Source organism: Sarcophilus harrisii, chromosome 1 (assembly GCF_902635505.1).
Source record: "Sarcophilus harrisii chromosome 1, mSarHar1.11, whole genome shotgun sequence".
In the NCBI taxonomy this organism is placed as follows: domain Eukaryota; kingdom Metazoa; phylum Chordata; class Mammalia; order Dasyuromorphia; family Dasyuridae; genus Sarcophilus; species Sarcophilus harrisii.
Window position 1 is genome coordinate 246,593,556 of NC_045426.1, and position 20,443 is coordinate 246,613,998.

Genomic DNA, 20,443 nt, shown 5'->3' on the forward strand with positions numbered 1-20,443 from the left:
AGAGTGAGAGCCAAAAACAAGAGAGTGAGAGCAAGAGAGGGGAAGGGACAGGGGATAGGATAGAGGGACACATGTTAATCATAACTGAATGTAAATGGGATAAATTCAATCATAAAACAGAAGCAGATAGCAGAATGAACTAAAAACTAGAATCCTACAATAAGTTGTTTACAAGAAACACATTTGAAACACAGACATATGCAGAGTAAAGGAAAAATATGGAATAAAATCTATTATGCTTTAGCTAAAGTTAAAAGAAAAAAAAAGCAGATGTAGCAAGATCTCAGACAAAATAAAATAGATCTAATTAAAATAAGAAAGGAAACTTCCATTTTGCTGTTAGCATAGATAATGAAGGAATGTCAACACTAATTATATATGCATCAAATGATACAGTATCCAAATTTTAAAGACATTAAATGAGTTATAGGAAGGAATAGACAATAAAACTATATTAATGTGGTCTTCAAATTTTCTTTTCAGAAATATGTAAATCAGACCACAAAATAAGCAAGAAACAAGTTAATAGAATTTAGAATAGAATTTTTAGAAAAATTAAATGATAGACTATGGGAGAAAACTGAATAGGAATAGAAAGAAATACACTTTTTTTGTCAGGTACATATGATACTTTACAAAAATTGACCTTGTATTGGGGCATAAAACCCTCAAAACTAAATGTTAAAAAAAACATCCTTTTCTAATCATAATGCTATAAAAATTACATGCAATAAAAAATTATGCAAAGATAGATTAAAAATTAATTGGAATCTAATCCTAAGGAATAAATGGGTCAAAGAACAAATTTTGACAGTAATTTCATTGAAGAAAATGCCAACAATGATAGCATACCAAAGTTTATGGGTACAGCCAAAACAGTACTTTAGAGAAAAATAGGTCTTTAAATGCAGAGCAGATTGTTGAACTGGATATGTGATTAAAAAACTAGCAAAAGATTAAATTAAAAATCCCCAATTAAATGGAACAATTGGAAATCCTAAAGATCAGAGGAGATATTAATAGAGATAAAACCTAAATTTAAAAAACCATTGAACTAATAAAACTAGGAGCTAGTTTTTTTATGGGGAAAAACAATAAAATAGTAAACTGTTGGTTAAGTTGATTTAACAAAAAAAGAAGAAAAACCAAATTATATTGGTATTATCAAATTTGGTAATTTGGTTTTCTTCTTTTTTGTTTAAGTAAGATATAGAAAGAGAAATTCCATTTAAAATAACTGTAGACATTGTAAAATACTTGAGAATCTATCTCTTTAAACAAATCCGGGAACTATATGAACACAATTACAAAACACTTTTCATACGAATTAAGTCAAATGTAAAAAAAAAATTGCTAAAGATCTAAATATCAATTGCTTATTAACTTAACCAAGTTAATACAATAAAAATGACAGTTTTGTCTAAATTAATTTGCTTGTTTAGTGTCATAGGAATCAAAGTACAAAATTTATATTATACAACTAAAAAAAATATTTTACAGAGCTAAAAAAGAGCTTTTTTACAGAGCTTTATAGAGAAAGTGGCACCAATGAAATATTATGGAACCAGCAATGTCTAAGATATTATTTAAGAGATGATTCATATCATTTGTAAGACAAAACCCAAAGAAAACTTCAAATTTGCCATTATATCCATTGGAATTCTTGGGGGGTGGGGGGGAGCAAGAATTTAAAATATATATATTGGATGAAATGATAGAGCTAAATAAAAACTAAGAAAATAAAGAATCTCAAAGAGTAAGTGCATCATTTTATTCCTTGATAATTATATTAGAACATAGAAGGATGACTATGAAACAGTATTAAAAAAAAGTAATAGTCAAAAGTTTGAAAAAAAAATAGAAAATACAGGATATTTCCTGGGGGGGGGGGGGGCGACTGACCCTTGTGGATTAAGTACATTAGGGCATTGTTTATTGCAGATATGAAGGAGGTTAAATGGACATAATTTTTGATGGTCATATCTTAAGCGATTATAATCTTTAAAGGAAATTATATAGTCTTTTTATGGTTCCTTTTCTTTGGAAATTCATACTGTCTAGCTCCCTTATGATATCACTTAATCACATACATTGTTTATTCACATCAGTGAAGACGTCTGATTTTGGTTTTATATCCACTAAAAATTTATATTGCAAAGATTTGCAAACTACATTAAGGAAAATTTTAATATTTTTAAACCCACTTTAATTTCTTACTCACCAAGAAGAAACTTCTTATTTAAAAAGTGATAATTTTAGGAGAGGAAGAATAATTTGGTGATAACATAATTTTGCTCTATATTTACTACAAATTCAAGTCACCAGCCTTGGTTACCTGTTTAATACATGGATGATAACCAAATAGAGTACAGCAATGACTGAATTACCTCATTGATACATATACCATATTAAATAAATCAGAAGTACAAATTTGTTAGCAAAATTTGACTTAGGAAAAAGTATTCCAAAACCTTTCAAGAAATTCCCTTTTGTTACATGAAGAAAAAAAAAATCTTAATTTTTTTAAGATTTGAATTTCTTTTTCTTTAAATTTATTTAGTATTTTATTTTTCCACAATGTAGATGTAGATGTAAATGTAAAAAGATGTAGATGTAAAAACTATTTTTGACATTCTTTTTTAAAACTTTGAGTTCCAGATCCTTTCCCTTCTTCCCTCCCTCATTGAGAATGCAAGCTATTCAGTATGTTATACATATGTAGTCATGTAAAACATTTCCATAATAATCATGTTGTAAAAGAAAACAGATCCTCCCCCCTCCCCCCCAAAAAAAAACCTCAAGAAAAGTAAAGTAAAAAAAAAAAGTATGCTTCAAACTGCATTCATATACCTTTAGTTCCAGGTGTAGATAGCATTTTTCATCCCATGTCCTAGTTGTCCTAGATTATTGTATTGCTGAGAATAGTTTTATCATTCAGAGCTGATCAGTACTGCTATTACTTTGTACATAGTACATTTGACTTTGCATCAGCTCAAAGAGCAGCTTAAAGAGTTTTATTTACAAAACATATGCGTGGGTAATTTTTCAACATTGACCTTTGCAAAACCTTCCATTCAAATTTTCCCCTCTTTTCTCCTACCACCTCCCCTAGATATGTTAAATATGTTCAAATATATGTTAAATCCAAAAATCCAATATATGTATACATAGTTTATATAGTTATCTTGTTGCACAAGAAAAATCAGATCAAGAAGGAAAAAAAACTTAAGAAAGAAGGCAAAATGCAAGCAAATAACAGAAAGAGTAAAAATGCTATGTGGTGGTCCACGCTCAGTTCCCACAATCCTTTCTCTGGGTGTAGATGGCTCTCTTTATCACTGAACAAGTAGAACTAGTTTGAATCATCTCACTGTTGAAGAAAACCTTGTCCATCAGAATTGATCATCGAATAGTCTTCTTGGTGCTGTGTGTAATGCTGTTCTAGTTCTGCTCATTTCACTTAGCATCAGTTCATGTAAAAGTCTCTCCAGGCCTCTGTGAAATCGTCCTGGTGGTCATTTCTTATAGAACAATAATATTCCATAACATTCATATACCATAATTTATTTAGCCATTCTCCAATTGATGGGCATCCATTCAGTTTCCAGTTTCTTGCCACCACAAAGAGGAGGGCTGCCACAAACATTTTTGCCCATGTGGGTCCCTTTCCTTCCTTTAAGATCCCTTTGGGATATAAACCCAATCGAAACACTGCTGGGTCAAAGACTATCCCAGTTTGATAGCCCTTTGGGTATAGTTCCATATTGCTCTCCAGAATGGTTGGATCAATTCACAGGTCCACCACAATGCATTAGTGTCCCAATTTTCCCACATTCCCTCCAACATTCATCATTATCCTTTTCCTGTCATTTTCATCAATCTGAGAGGTGTGTAGTGGTATCTCAGAGTTGTCTTAATTTGCATTTCTCTGATCAGTAATGATTTGGAGCATTTTTTCATATGGCTAGAAATGGTTTCAATTTCTTCATCTGAAAATTGTCTGTTCATATCCTTGACCATTTATCAATTGGAGAATGGTTTGAATTCTTATAAATTTGAGTCAATTCTCTATTTTCGAAATGAGGCCTTTAGTGGAACCTTTGAATGTAAAAATGTTTTCCCAGTTACTGCTTCTCTTCTAATCTTGTCTGCATTAGTTTTGTTTGTACAAAAACTTTTTAACTTAATATAATAAAAATTATCTATTTTGTGATCAATAATGATCTCTAGTTTTTCTTTGATCACAAATTCCTTCCTCTGAGGTAAACTATCCTATGTTCTTCTAATTGATTTATAATATTATTCTTTATGTCTAGATCATGAACCCATTTCGACTTTAGCTTGGTATATGGTGTTATGTGTGAGTCAATGCCTAGTTTCTGCCATATTAATTTCCAATTTTCCCAGCAGTGAAACACTGAATTCTTGTCCCAAAAGCTGGGGTATTTGGGTTTGTCAAACACTAGATTACTATAGTCATCGACTATTTTGTCCTGTGAACCTGACCTATTCTGATCAACTACTCTATTTCTTAGCCAGTAATGAATGGTTTTGATAATTGCTGCTTTATAATGTAGTTTTAGGTCTGGCACAGCTAGGCCACCTTAATTTGCTTTTTTTTTTTTTCCATTAATTCCCTTGAAATTCTTGACCTTTGTTCTTCCCAATGAATTTTGTTGTTATTTTTTCTAGATCAGTAGAATAGTTTCTTGGGATCTTGATTGGTATAGCACTAAATAGATAGATTAATTTAAGGAGTATTGTCATTTTTGTTACATTTGCTCAACTTATCCAAACACCTCATGTAATTCCTTCCAGGTTTTTCTGAGAACATCCTGCTCATCATTTCTTATAACACAATAAAATTCCATCATAATTGAATACTACAGTTTATCCAGCCATTTCCCATGGTTATCAACTGATGGTTATCCCATCAGTTTCCAATATTTTGCCATAAATATTTTTTGTGTACAGAGGTCCTTTTTCTTTTTGTTTTTTATCCCTTTGGGATGCAGACCTAGTAATGGTATTATTAGGTCAAAGAGTGTGGATGGTTTTAAAGCCCTTTGTTTATAGTTAGAAATTGCTGGACAGAATGGTTGAATCATTTCACAACTCTACCAACAATGCATTAATGCTTCATTTTTCCTATATGCCCTTTTCTGTCCTACTAGTCAAAATCTAATAAGTGTAGAAGATCACAGTCAGTGGGGAAGCTCTATAAGGTGTAAGACCCTTCAGTCCAGAAGGAACCTGCTAACAATGTCTGGTTCGGCTCCTCATCTCCCGTGAGGGCTTTTGGCCTTCCTGAGAAGTCAGGGGGGCAGTGACAACCTGTGTTGAGATTGAGGTAGAGTGATACTAGGTGGCAAACTACAGACAATAGCAAGTTGTTTATGTGGTCCCACTTGAGCAGTGTTTTTGTTACATTTTTGTTTTTGTTACAGTTTTTGTTACATTATAAAAAGGGGAAAGCCCTTGAAATAAACGGACTCCATTTTCCCACCATCTTTGAGAGTCCTGCCTTATCACTTCTCCACTAGGAAGAGATATTTTAATCACCCCAGCTTGGGGGCTCTAGAAAGCAGAATGTTTTAAATACCCCACTGTGGGGGCTTTAGAAAGTGAACAGTACATTTTGTTCATTTTCCTAGCCTTGATTTTTAGTTAAAGTAGGGCTCTGCTTCCAGGATGGAGGGGAGACTTTCCCAAATTTCAGGGATTTTGTGCAGCTATTTTCAGAGATATTTGTAGGGACCTGTAAGTTTTCAGTATTTTCAAGGTGGTATGATCTAAGAAGAGGTATGTTCATTACTCTTCTGGCCTGTGTTCTGATCTTTGAATAACTGTAAACATTCATTTCTGCTTTCAAACTGAGGAGTTTCTGTTCCACTGTGACTTCAATCTCTATTATGCTAGTGCTCCCCCTCACCTTGAAACTGTCACCCAGGATTCTGATCCAGATTTAAGTATGGAAGGGCAGCTAGGTGGCACAGTGGATAGAACACCAGCCCTGAAGTTAGGAGTACCTGAGTTCAAATTTGGCCTCACACACTTAATTAACACTTCCTAGCTGTGTGATCCTGGGCAAGTCACTTAACCCTAATTGCCTCAGCAAAAAAACAAAAAACAAAAAACAAAAAAAACAAAACGAAAACAGATTTAAGTATGGGCAAAGCAACAGAGTCCTGACTCAGTGCTAGCAAAGAGAACCTTGTAGGGTGTTCAGGGAAGATTAACATCTCTCTTGTGAGTTTCTTTTTCAGGTCTTTTCCATCTTTTCAGGTCTTTTCCATCTTTTCAGGATTGCTTTCCATCTCTAGTATCCATTTGATTTGCTCAGCTCACAGCTGTGGCTCCAAAAAGCTATAACATGTGTAGCAACTACACCCTGATAAAACTGTTTTGGCAGTCAGCCTAAACCAGGTTAAAGATGAGTATTTTTAAACCCATCACTGAGTTAGAGGGCTGTCTACCCCAAGCATGTGGCTATGAAAGCTGCTGAAGTAGGTGCTATGAAATGCTTTGAGCTTAGTTAAATCTCAATGATTTACAAGGCCATCCACTGCATCCTTAGCCATCAACAATCATCTTGACTTTTGTTTTGCTATTGAACTACAAAGATTTTGGAACAGTAATGCTGACAACTTTGTGCAATTCTGACTCCCCAAAATCCAACTTAGGAACAAGTTAAAAAACTTTACCCACATTATTTTACTATTTGTGTCTACTTCAGAATCTAGAGGTAGCCTGTCGCAGGAGATGGCAATAGCAGCCCAAGTCAAAGGATTGTCTTTTCTTTCATTGAAACAGCAGTGAGATTTAGCAACTTTTTTTAAGGACTATAGTGCTCACCTATTGGAGTGAAGAAAGAACTAAAAAAGGTGCCCTAAAAATGATCTGCTTCATCCAGCTGTGGCCTGCTTGCCATGGAAAGTGGGGATTCCTTAGATTGAAGTCACTCCTTCTCTAGCAAAAATTCCAATTTAAGAATACTTTAAATGCCATTAGGTTCCTTTTGTGTGGCAATGTACTTAGTGCTGATTCCATCCCTGCTGATATTTGTTAAGCAAGGAATCCACTGCTTATACAAAAGTTGCCTTAAATTTTCCTGAATGTATGGCAAAAAGACACTATTCACTAGGAGTTCAAGTATACCACCATTTTTCATCTTTTTTTAAAGAAGTCAGAGAATGGTCTCATCATTGCTGTTAAGATTCTTGCCACAGTTGTCTTTAATTTACTGATTTTTTTAAAGATCATTTTATATATAACAGGTTGTGCTACCTCTGTTAATTCTGAAAATGTCAAAAAACCTCAGAGGTACTATAAACTTTTCTTTATTCTGTTGGAGGAGGGAAATATCTTATCAAGGAGACCTAAAACAGCAAAGTTGAGCCTTGATACGTATAGTAGTGGTTAGGCACAGAAACAAGTAGTCACTTGGAGCCATAAGAGAGTAACAGCAACAATGAGGCTTCATGAGCTTTGAATATGCAGGTGCTCATCTGAGCTCAGGGAGCACCTCAGGCAGTTGTGAAGCAGTTCTGTTATTTTGCTGCATCAGAGTTCATCCAAAAGATAAAGGAAATGATTGTTGTGCTGTGAGCCCAGGGCACAGCTTGCTTGCTGGACCTTATCTTTGGAAAACAGGATGTCTCTTAATAGTAAAAAGAAGGGAATAAAAAGAGAGGGATGGTCTTGCCATGTGAATCCCAACAGTGATCATGTACCTGAGAGGGCTGAAGAATTTGATGTGGTTGATGTGGTGTTTGCTACCTGACAACTTCAGGAGAAATTGCAGGAACAGAACCAAGGTTTTTATATGACATTCATCAATTTGGCCATGGCCTCTGATAGTAGTCATTCCTGAGGGCTTGTTATGTCAAAAAATTTGATTGTTCAGAGAAATTTATCAGTATTGTACATCACTTTCATGATGTCATGTTTGCCTGGGTTCTGGATAATAGATGATGGTCTTGTGTTTCCCATCACCAGTGGCATGAAACAGGGCTTTGTGCTTGTTGTTTCTGTAATATTTCCTGTGTTATCTAATACCTTAAAAGAAGATGAAAATGGTATCAAGGTTACCTACCACACTTCTGGTAAATGATTTAACTTGGAAAAAACTATATACCAAGACTAAGGTGGAGAGGGAAAATTGGTACTTGATTCTTTGCAGGTGATTGTGCACTTAGTGAAACCTGTAAAGCTGATACACAACAAAGCATGGATCTGTTGCTTGTGCTAGTTTTGGGCTAAAAACACCAAAAAAAAATTTTTTTTTTCACCAGCTAGCCCTACACCATCTGTGTACATGTAACCATTTTTTTTTGCAGAAAATAGGGAAATGTTAATCTGTGGATAAATTCATTTACCTTAGCAGTATATCTTCCAGGGACATCTATATAAATGAGATGCATGCCTTGCTAGAGCTAGCTCAGTGTTTGGGAGGCTCCAAAGGAAAATGTAGAAGAAAAGGATATTTGGCTGAATACTATACTGAAAGTCTACAGAGCTATTTTGTAGACCTCATTGTTATACTCTTGTGAACCCTGGACAATGTACAGGCACCAGTCCAGGAAACTGAATTGCTTCCATTTGAATTGTCTTAGACTGATTTCTTAATATCACCTGGCAAGATAAGTACAGGACAATGAGATTTTTTCTTTCTTTAAGCTGCCAACCATTCAAATTCTACATTTAAATACAACTCTGATGAGCAAGACACATTGTTCAAATGTCAAACATATATTTGCCTAAAAGATTCTTTTACATAATACTGACATAAGGCAGATGGTCACTTGGAGATCAGAAGAAGCAATACAAGAATACTTTGAAGTAAAGAACTTTGGAATTGATTGTGAGACCCGGGAGACCCTGATATTGGACTTCCCAGCATGGGTACCAGTATCAAAAAACATGCTCAACTCTGAGTAAAGCAAAATTGTAGTGGCTCAAAAAAAATGTGAGATGTGTAAATTTAGGGAAATTTGTACTCCAAATGTTCACATGCACTGTTTGTGTCCAACCTGTCATAGAACCTTTCAAGCTGATCAAGTGATCTGATTAGTCACAGTTGGGTATATTTTGACCCTACCATAGTTAAGTCTTTTTGGTCCTTAGAGCATTAAGGGCAACAGCCATTGTACCATGTGGAAAGTACTGCACTAAGTACTTCTTTGACTAAGAAAGAGAAAAAACAGTCCCTGTTCCCAAGATACATACATTGTAATATGAGAGACAACCTATAAATTACTGTTTGCATACAAGATATATTGAATTAGATGGAAGGGAAAACTTTTTGGTCTTTTGAGCTGAATTTTGAAGAAGCCAAGTAAATTAGGAATGGAAATTATGGGGCAGACTTTTGGACTAAAATATAGCAAATGCTAAATAAGTGCTTATTGAACTGAAAGTTAATCTGTTTTTAATTATATTCAATGTTAATAATTTAGTCTTTTTTATTTTTTCTAAAATCTGCTATTAAAGTGCTGTGGTAGATTTATATATATTCTGCATTATCACTAACTTTTTTTTTTTTTTAAGATCACTACTACTTGCAGAACTTGAAAAAGAAGAAAAAGAAAAAGATTGGTATTATGCTCAACTTCAAAACCTAACTAAAAGGATAGATAGTCTTCCTTTAACAGAAAATGTAAGTACCTAAGCAACCTGACTGACTTATTTAGATTCAGTAACTTATTTTATATAAGTAACAGCTATATTAATGCATATTTGATTATATCTGTTCTAATTATTTATGCAGAATTAAAAGTACCTTCTTTAATATAGATGGCTCTATAAAGAAACTAATTTCTAGCTTTGAAAGAAGCCATTGCTTTTAAACAGTATACAGTTAAGTGAATTAGAATTGGTTAAATGACCATAAATAAAGAGAAATTCACATTTTAATAGGGGTCTATGAGTACAAAGCCTTAGGGTTCTGTGTTTCACCCTATTTTTTTTTTTTGTTGTTGTTTTAGTCATACTCTGTGTAAAGGCATAAGTGGTATGCTTATTAATTTTGTAGGTCACAAAGTGATGAAATTTTATAGGACCAGGGATATGCTGGAGTTTACTAGAACTGATTCTTTTTTTTTTTTTTCCTTCTTAATACCCCTTCTGACAGATTTTGTGACTGAGTCTGTTACTTTTCACCATCCTATTTTATTTGATCTGTTAAGATTCTAGAATCACATGAGATAATTTCAAATGTATGGTGGGAGATACCCTGAGACTATCTCAAGTCAATGCTAAATGTAATCTTTCCAGATACTTCCAGAAATACTTCCAGAAAATATCAGAATTGGTTCTAATTCAGTTGTTACCTTTCTTTTGTTTTGTTTTGTCTTGTTTTTTGCATTAGAAATCTATACTATCTTAGTGAAAAGTTTTTGGATTGTTGTGGTCCCAGAATTTTATTACTTGGCAATCTTTCTTAGTGATTAGCCTTTCTGAATGTAGATTAGACCTTCAAATAACAAACATGCATTTGATAGTGAAGACTACAAACCTTTTCAGTTTGAATAGAATGAGCCAGAGCTTTGTATTATTAATACTGATACAGTATTGGACAACCACTCTCATATCCATACCCAGGTTCTTCCGTGACTGAGATTTTGCAATTTATCAGCCATTACTCAACCGTTATATACAATTACAAATAATATTGCAAGATACTGACGATTTGTTAGAGATAAGAAATTTGCCTTTATTTAAAATAATTTGTAACCAAGAATAAATATACACGAACTTGGATTTTACTTTGTATTTTACAAAGGGAATTAGACTTAGTTATTACTTCTTTTGCAAACCAAAATAATCAAACCATCAGGTTTTTCTTAAACTGACAATTGACTAGCTTCACATATATACATCTATCTGTGTTTGTGTGTGTGTGTGCGCGTATTTCATGCCCATTTGTGAATTTGTTGACTGTTCTTACTCCCTCATTTTATTATTGTGTGCTCTTTAGCATGAAAATTCATACACTTATGACTTAAAAAAATTTTTTTTCTGTCCTTTACTACTTTACTTTGCTACCCTCCCCAGTTCTCTTTGCAAACAGATATGACTAGGAGGCAGTTGGAGTATGAAGCAAGGCAGATCAGAGCTGCAATGGAAGAACAGCTAGGTACTTGCCAGGATATGGAAAAACGAGCACAGGTAATTTAAAATATTAAATTATACTTTTTGAAACACTTATGACTATACAAATAATTCCTATTTAATTTAGAAAGGCATTGGAATTTTGCCAGACTGTCAGATATAGTTTTCTGCATGTCCTTTCAGATAAAATTGTTTTGTTCAACTTTTTTCTCTGTTACAGGAGACTATTGGATGATGATATTGAAATGTGACAGGGATTTTTTAAAAAAACATACATTTGAGATGGAAAATAATTAAGATATTCTTTTTTTAAACATTTTTAATTCAGTACAGATATTTTGTACATTATTTTTAGTTCCCAAATGTAGCAGTATTTCACAAAGACCAATTTGATAATTGAATGTAGGAATAGGGAGATATTGAAGGAATAACTATAAAGCTATGAGAAATGGGGTGATAAGGCAGTAAGGATCTGCATAGCAGAGGAAGGTACATATATGCAGGGGATGTTGAAAAGGTCGAATCAATAGAAGTTATACCAGATTGAATATGGGGAGTGAGAGAGTAAGGAGTCCAGGGTGACATTGATGTTGCCATTTGAGGTGACTGAGGGAATGGTGGTGGTACTCTTAATAGAAATAAGCAAGTTTGGAGTGGATAGTTTGTTAGTAAGGGTAATGACTTATGGACATTTGGGATTGAAGATGCCCAGTTGATAATTAGAGATGTGAGATAGGAGAGAACTTATAGCTAGATAAATCTGAAAATCATCTGCATAGAGATAATAATTGAATCTGTGGGAATTGATGGGATCAGTGAGCAAAAAAATTAATATAGAGGGAGAAGAGAAAAGGGTCCAGAGCAGAACACTGAAGTATAGTCATATTTAGTGGGTACATTCTGAATGGAGATTTAGGAGAGATTGGACTGAAATAGTTCAGTAGGAGGAGAACGAAGAGATAACTATGTCATGTTGAAGTTTCTAAATCAGAATATCAAGAACAGTGTGGGGCAGCTAGGTGGAGCAGTGGATAGAGCACCTCTCCTGAAGTCAGGAGGGCCTGAATTCAAATCTGGCCTAGACACTTAATACTTCCTAGCTGTGTAACCCTGGATAAGTCACTTAACCCCTACTGCCTCAGCAAAAAAAAAGAAAAAGAAAAAAAAAGACGAAGAAGAACAGTGTAATCAACAGTATTTGAGACTCCTAAGAGGTCTAATGGATAAGGATTGAGAGGAAGTTTTGAGTTCTGCAATTATGAAATAATTGGTAACTTTGAATGTATCAGTTTCAACTGAATAATGTGATCAGAAGCCAGACTATAGAATTAAGGAGTGAGAAGAAAAGAAGTAGACAGTTGTAGTTGACTTTCTCAAATAGTTTAGAAATGAAAGCAATGAGAAATAGAGAGAAGTAGCTAGTGGGACTGGAAAATCCAATTAACCCAATACCCAAATGATCATAGAAGAATCAGAACAGAACCAGAAGAAGTTAAAAAATGGTCAGAATCTGCGATGTGCTTGAGCCAGCTTTAACCACAATTGATCATTAAATTTTCAGAGTGTCCTGGTTTTGAAGTTGGTCTAAGTGCAAACATTACAAGTCATAGCTTGATTTATTGTTTCACTAATTGTCTGTTCTTTAAAAAGTGATGGAGAAAATGTCACTAATACAGATCAAACTTAAAAGAACGTTATATATACACTTGTTCAGTGAGCCAGTTATTTAATCTTTACCAGCACTTCTTAATTAGAAATGCTGTCCTATTCTACTAAAATTACAAACACCAAAGAAATAGGGAAAACATCTTTGAAATAGCATGCTCAAATAAGCAGAAGACCAAGGAAAGACATAAATAATCAAATTTCAGAAAAGAGAATTAGCTACTAAAAACAACAAAAAACTACAGATGCTATTGGAGTATCAGAATTTTATCATGCTTTTAAGAAAAGAGTACTAGTACTACAGAAATTATTCTAAAAATTGAGAAAGCATTGTTATTTTAACCAGGGAAAGGTAAAGCAAAGAACTATTGTATAAGAGAAGCAAAAGAAATTAAAGTTTCAAAAACAGGCTAACTGGACAAAAATTGATTCTTGTTTTCTAATATTGTGGATTATTTAGAAGATCCTAGAGAATCACCAAAGATATTAATTGAAATAACTATTTCAGCAAAGTTGCAGACTATCAAATAAACTCTCACAGATTAACAGCATTTTTATGTAATAACAACAAAATTAAAGAGGCAGTAATAGAAAGGACAGTCTCATTAAAAATAACTGTAGAATGCATAAATATTTGTAAATCAGTTAACCAAAGCACACAAAATATTTGTTCAGTCCAGTAAATGTTTATGAAATTTCTGTGTGCCAGGCACTATGCAAAAAATATATATATATAGTCTCTGTCCTCGAAGAGCTTGAAATGTAAAGGGAAGAGACAATTAACAAAAGGAGTAAGGAAAACAAGCATAGAATTGGGGGGAAGGACATCAGAGAGTAGTATCTTGTTTCATGGAATTGAAACCAGGCAAAACAGCAGATGGAGTCATTTTATGCCTTCTACAAAGGAAGGCTTTGGGAGGAGTTTGCTACTTCACTCTCCTGTAATAAGACAGGAGAGGAGGCTGATCAACATAGTGTCCATTAAGGCTTTAGTTAGTAGCATTGATACTAGCTAACATGGTCTTAGCAGCATGTAGAAGTGATGGGCTATCCTGGGATAGGAGAAAGGGTTTCATCTTCTTTGGAGTTGAAACCATATTCATATCCAAAATGCCATTCAAGGAAATAAAGAGCAACTTGTATCTTAGAGCAGAGCTTCTTAAATCTGTTGCACTAGTGATCTCTTTTTGTCCAAGAAATTTTTACATGTCCCTAGGTTTTTCAGAATATAAAATGGGCATATAAATCAAACATTTACTGATACAAATCATAATTTTGAAATCCTCACATTCAGTTATATGGCCCCATATGGGGTTGCAACCCACAGTTTAAAAAACTTTGGCTTACAGAAATATTTGGTGCTCAAGACCAGGCCATGTTATTACAATTAGACTATGTTATCAAAGTTAATTTATACTTTCATTGCTATACCATTTAAACCAGGGGTCCTCAAACTTTTTAAATAGGGGGCCAGTTTACTGTCCCTCCGACTGTATAGTAAAAACAAAAACTTTGTTTTGTGGACCTTTAAATAAAGAAACTTCATAGCCCTGGGTGAGGGGGATAATCTTCCTTAGCTGTTGCATCTGGCCCATGGGCCGTAGTTTGAGGACCCCTGATCTAAACTATCAAAGGGATCCTTTACAAAGCTGTATAAAGTAATAATCAAATTCATTTGGAGAAACAAAGTATCTAGAATATCAGTGGAAATATTGAAATAAAGTAGGAAGGAAGAGAGAATAACATTTATGGATCATGAACTATAGTATAAAGCAACAACCAGCAAAACTATTTGGTAATGATTTAATAATAGAAAGGTAGAACAATGAAACCAGTAACAGAAACAATGGAATTCAACAACTTTCTGTTCAGTATATCCTCAAAAACACGTAGGACAAATTGAGATAATAAATCATTAGCATTTATCAGATGCCTAATGTGTACTCAGCACTGTTAACACTGAGAATAAAAAGAGAAAACTGCAAACTGTCCTTACTCTTAAGAAGTTTATATTTTAATGGGGGAGACACATCTATATCCAAAACATACACCAAAAAGATAGTTTGTAAACCTAGGAACAGAAAGGCACTATGTAGCTGGGGACATCAAAAAAAGGCCTTAAACCTCAAAAGACCTCTTGAGCTAAGTCTTGAAGCCTTGAGATAATAGGAATCACAAATTTCAAACTGGAAAAAGTCCTGAGTGACATTTTATTGTATTCCCCATAATAACCATTTCACATGTCTATCCTTACTCCTTCCTTCTTCCTCTCAACAATGGATCTTGATATCTGTTAGGAATTCTCTCTACTTCCACAAGTTTTCCCCATCCTCAAAAATCTGGTAGTCTGTACTTATTGCCTCCATTTTTTGCCGTCAGTCTTATTTCTTAATTACTCCTAATCTGGCTTTTGACTTAACTACTCAAGTGTAGCTCCACTCTCCATTTGTGATAGTTGTTCAGTCAATAAAGACTCCTGATGACTCACGGTGCTAGCGCCTCCCCCAAAGTGATGTTCCTAATAGGCCTGAGAACATCCTTTATTGTTGTTGAGGTAGGGTCATTCTTAGTCATGTCTGACCCTTTTGGGGTTTTCTTGGCAAGGATACTGGAGTGGGATTGCCATTTCCTTCTCCAACTCATTTTACAGATGAGGGACTGAATTAAATGGGTTAAGTGACTTGCCTAGGGCCACACAGATAGAATGTCAGGCCAGGTTTGAACTTAGGATGATGAACCTTTCTCATGCTAGGCTTAGGCTTGGCACTCTATCCAATGCACCACCTGGCTGCCTCTGGTCATCAGAAAACATTTAATTGTTAGATTGATTTCTTTCGCATTGTTTTCTTGTAGTTCTGACATTCTAACTATTCTTTTTAGGTCAAATCCTTTTTATTTACCTTTTTAAAAATCTAGCATTTTAACCGTTATTGTAATGGTAGTTCTAGAAATGAAAAAATGTGTTCAATTGCAATCATAATCTAGAAGAAACAAGTCAGCATACATCAATGATTTTGTATTGAGAAAAAAGAAACTGCTAAATTTGACTTTTTAAATTTTTTGTGATTAATACAAACTAAAATTTCATAAAAGTATGCCCTAGTTTAAGTAAACTGAAAACAGAAGTCCAGTTGAAGTAAAAGAGAAATCTGGCTCTGATGACTTATTTTCCAGTGGATTTACTTATTGAAAGCTACTTTTAAATGTTTTAATTCCTTCTTTAAAATGAAATTTAACTTTTAAAGACTCACTTTGAAGTGTTAGGAGAATGTTTCTAATGCAGAAAATATGAGATACTAAAAGTTGAGTTGACATTTGTCTCTAATCATAAATGTGTTGACATTTGTATTTTATTTCATGCTATAGGAATGAAAGAATTCATTGGTCTATCATAATTTGTCAAAACAATTATAGTTTATATAATTATATTTTTACCATTTGTGTATGTGTGTATATATATGTATACATATAAATACACACATTATATATAATTTTGTCATTTATTTTTATTTTAGCTAAGAGTGGCTAGAATTCAGCAAATCGAGAAAGATATACTTCGCATACGACAGTTATTACAGTCCCAACCTGCAGAAGCAGAGGTTTGTAAGCTGTTTAGTTGTACTATATGTCAATATGTAAATAAATATGCAGCATGTTTTTTTTTAATATGATAGAATTAGTGATAAAATATTATCTGGACTGAAAACTATGGGATCCTGTAACTATAATGGTATCTCAATGTTTATTCTATTTTGGACCTAGCTAGAGCAATAGTAAAAGTAGTTGCTGTCTTACTCTGTTTATCTTTGGGTAGTTATAATGCATAAATAATATGATTACTTTGTTGTAAGTAATATACTACTATAACCTACATCTAGTTTATTTACACGTAGTCAGAGTATAACTCTGAATGCTTCCTATCAGTGAATAACCTATTTCTTGAATAGTCGTTACCCTGAATTCCTAAATTATGCTGGGCTGTACTTATATTTCTGAATGATTGTTAGACTCCTTTGGCAGTTATGGTGAAGCTATGGACCACTCAGAATAATGATTTCAAATACATAAAATAAAAAGATGGTATTAAAAAGAAAACTAACTAGATCAGAATACAGTTACCACAGTGGTTTTTAAAATAAATTCATGGGTCCCAGGTGCTCTTGGAGAGTCTCTTACTCAAAGGAATACTATAGAGAATTGTAAAATTAATAATTTTCTCCTAGGAATTTGAAAGTTGCCATACTAGGTCATATCCATAGCCTGTCTAGCCATGTATTTCAGAGTATTCCAGAGCCAACTAGGAACCCTAAGACATATGTCATGGTTGAAAAGCAAGGGATAGGGAGAAGATAACCATTCAGGAATACAGTAGATGAATCCAATGAAAGAGGCCCTTCCCCAAAATGGGGTTTCTAGAAGAACTCGCCAACAGAAGAAGGCGCTTATATAGCAGAGTTAGGAAGCAACTGGGGTTTAGTAACTAAGTTCAGAGAATGAAGAATGGCTGGTCTGAGCCCTTCCCTAAAATGGAAGATCCAGGAAATGCATCTTAATTGTCTTCTTTCTGTGACTTCTTGAGTGATCCATATAGATCAGAAGGCTTTTAGAGGATTATGCTTTAGATTGAGCTGAAGGGCCTCTGGTATCTTTGTGCTAAATTTCTCTGTTTAATTTTACTCGTTCCTATGAGTATGATAGCTATTAATTGCTTTCTTCTCCACCCCAGATTTCAGGAGTTACATCCAAAGTTCCCTGCAGGAGAGGAGGTCATTGCCTTCTCCCACTTAGCTAGTGTGGTGGCAGGCTTTTGTGAGTTCTTCCTCCATCCTTAGAACACAAATTTACACCTATGGTAATTTCTGTTCAAGTTACAACTGTCTGGGCTTGCCCAAATTTCACCAACTGATTAACCTACATGTAGGGGCGAAATACAGGTAAAGTCTGAAGCTAAATTCTGATAGATGTTGTTTTTAGTCCCATTTGGGGTTTTCTTGGCAATGATACTGGAGGGTTTTGTCTTTTCCTTCTATAGCTAATTTTGCAGATGAGAAACTGAGGAAAACAGGAGTAAGTGATTTGCCCCACCACATAGTATCAGATACCAGATTTGAACTCAACTTTCTGACTTTACTGCTGCATCCATTCTGCCACCTCACTGTCCTGAGTCTGATGAGGTCTTACTCCGAAAGTGAAATGTGTAGTGTACTTGACTCTGAGGCAGTCTTGTCACAGAATGCAGTAGTTGATTTTCCCTCCATCCCCGTCTAGTTCGCTTCTCCCATGCACCCCACCCTGCATAAATTCCATCTATCAAGCCATGGTTTGAACTTCACCCCCTCCCTTGAAGATTTCCAGGAGAGATGACATCAAAAGGGATTCATCTTTATAGTGTCAGATAATGAGCAACTCTATCTCAGTGACCTAAAGAGCATTCTTGTCTGGAGGCTCTAATAAATCTAGCTGATTAGATTTATTTTAAAAAGGCCTTCAAAAACTTCCTTTAACTTAGGAAAGTCACCTGGAGAAATTTAGACTACATCCTCAGACTTAGCTTGCAATCATTGATCAAGTTCTATTTGAGACACACACGCACATACACACACACACACACACACACACACCCCTTAAATGCATCTAAATGAAGAAGATCCAGCTATCCCTTGCTCACTCATACAGAGTATCTTCCCCACTTTAGATCTCATTCTCCTATCTCATAGATCCTATCTTTTAGGGGAGTAGAACCTTTGAATCAAAGACCATAAGGTAGTTTCCTTGTTGAGGGAAGCTTTAGGGGAGATACTTTTTACTGGGCATCAGCTCCACTAGTTATCTCTGGAATTTCATTTCATGGTCCCTGAAGGCCAAGAGTTCTATCTCAAGTTGTTAACAATACTGAGCCATTTTACTTCTTGTCTTATGCTGGCATTCTACTTCTACAGGACAGTCAGCCTTAAGCTAAGGCTGGGGAGTGCTGGACATGTCACTTTATTGTCCTGGGCAGTCTACTCAAATACCCATCGGGTTAATTACTTTAAGTAGGAACTTTCTCCCTACCCCATAGAGAAGACTCAATGTACAAGCCCTGTCATCTGATTGCCCTATCTTCCATATATGTGACACTCAACCCCCAACCCAGCTACGGTATGAGCCAGTACATTATTTTATCTCATTCCAATTATACATTATGCCAAATATTAGAGGTAAACCAAATAGCAGGACCCTGTTCAGATTCTCTGTTGAGATAAATTGAAGCAATAAGCAAAGGGAGGAATAAAAGGAGATTTACATTGCCTTAACACAGCAAGGATATGGAACAAGGATATTGTGACACTTATCCTCTCCATATCACTCACTCCCTCCCTTCCTCCACACCCCCATTTCCATATGGAAACATATCATGTTCTTTAAAAATGCACTAAATCTAACGAGTTCCTCCTACTCAGTGGAAATTTTATATACTTAGATTACCAGGAATTTTTATTCAGAAAGGCAGAGACCAGTCAGTTCTCCCTGACAGTTTTGTTGTCTTTTAGGAAAAAAATAATCTTTGTTGAGAGCAAACAACTACAAAAGTGTTATAATTTTACAGTGATACTAATTGAACATATAGTTCTTAGGTATTCCAATATAGCATTCTTCCTGATTTTTAAAATTATCAGAAAAAAAAAAGATTTAGAGGTAGACATCATCTAATCCAATCCTGTTATTTTATAATTGAATCTCAGGGAGAGGTTAACTTGTCCAAGATCCCATTGATATTAAATAGTAAAACTGATTTTAGTCTATGCTGTCTGATTCAACAGCTGTTGTCCCTGTTGCCTCCTCAATGAGTAATTGAAGGTTATGATATAGATGAAAAAAATCCCATAGGTTGGAGTTTCGTGGCAGAGGAAAGATGCAGTAATAGTAGATTATGTAATAGAAAAGAGAATTTCGAAGTTCAAAATTTTAAAAGTGGCATTTGTGGGTGGTGGCAAGATCAAGAATAATGAGAATTTTTATGTATAACTAAAGGGAGCTAGAGACTATAAATTGGTTTCCTGGCTGAGGCTCATCAATCCCCATAACCTTTATGGTAGATCCTTTTATTGGGCACCAACTCCATAAGTTGCCTCTGGGATTTCATTTCATGGTCTCTGAAGGCCAAGATCAAATGAAATAAAATGATGCACTATGAAACTAGCACGTTTGAGGAATTATCAAATATGTGTGTTGAACCCTGATAGTATGACGGCAAGAGTTGAAGAGAAAAGAAGTCAATAGAGAAAGTAATCAAAATTTTGATTGGGTAGTAGATTTAAATAGAGTGAACTTCCAAAGGAGAAAAGGTTACTGAATTTGTGGTAGAAGAACCTGGAAGTAGCAATGGGGAGCAAAAAATATTCTAACTCTTCCACTTCAACCAGTGATTTTGGGAAAATCAGTCAAAGTACAGCTAGTGCTACAAAAGGAGGCTGTGTCATCAGGAGGGAGATAGATTTAAAAACTAGAAGATGGAAGAAGTGAGAAAGAAAAGATTGAAGATGAAGGATTTGGGGGGGGGGATTTAAAGTGGAAGTAAGTTTGTTATAAAGTAAATTATTCAAAGAGCACAGTGAAAGAAGTATTTTGCTTTAGAATGGGAGATTGGGGGATAGGGAAATTGGTATAAAAGACTGATCAGTGG

At 34.6% G+C, this 20,443-nt stretch overlaps 1 protein-coding gene across 7 annotated transcripts in view; it reads left to right on the forward strand.

Moving 5' to 3' along the window:
- Positions 1-20,443, forward strand: part of APC (APC regulator of WNT signaling pathway) — a 112,837-nt gene that overhangs the window by 50,683 nt on the left and 41,711 nt on the right. For all 7 annotated transcript variants that reach the window (XM_031939445.1, XM_031939397.1, XM_031939410.1 and 4 more), the window contains 3 exons: positions 9,550-9,658; positions 11,056-11,169; positions 16,293-16,376. In XM_031939445.1, coding sequence (XP_031795305.1) covers positions 9,550-9,658; positions 11,056-11,169; positions 16,293-16,376 — 307 coding nt within the window. The remainder of the gene's footprint in view (positions 1-9,549; positions 9,659-11,055; positions 11,170-16,292; positions 16,377-20,443) is intronic.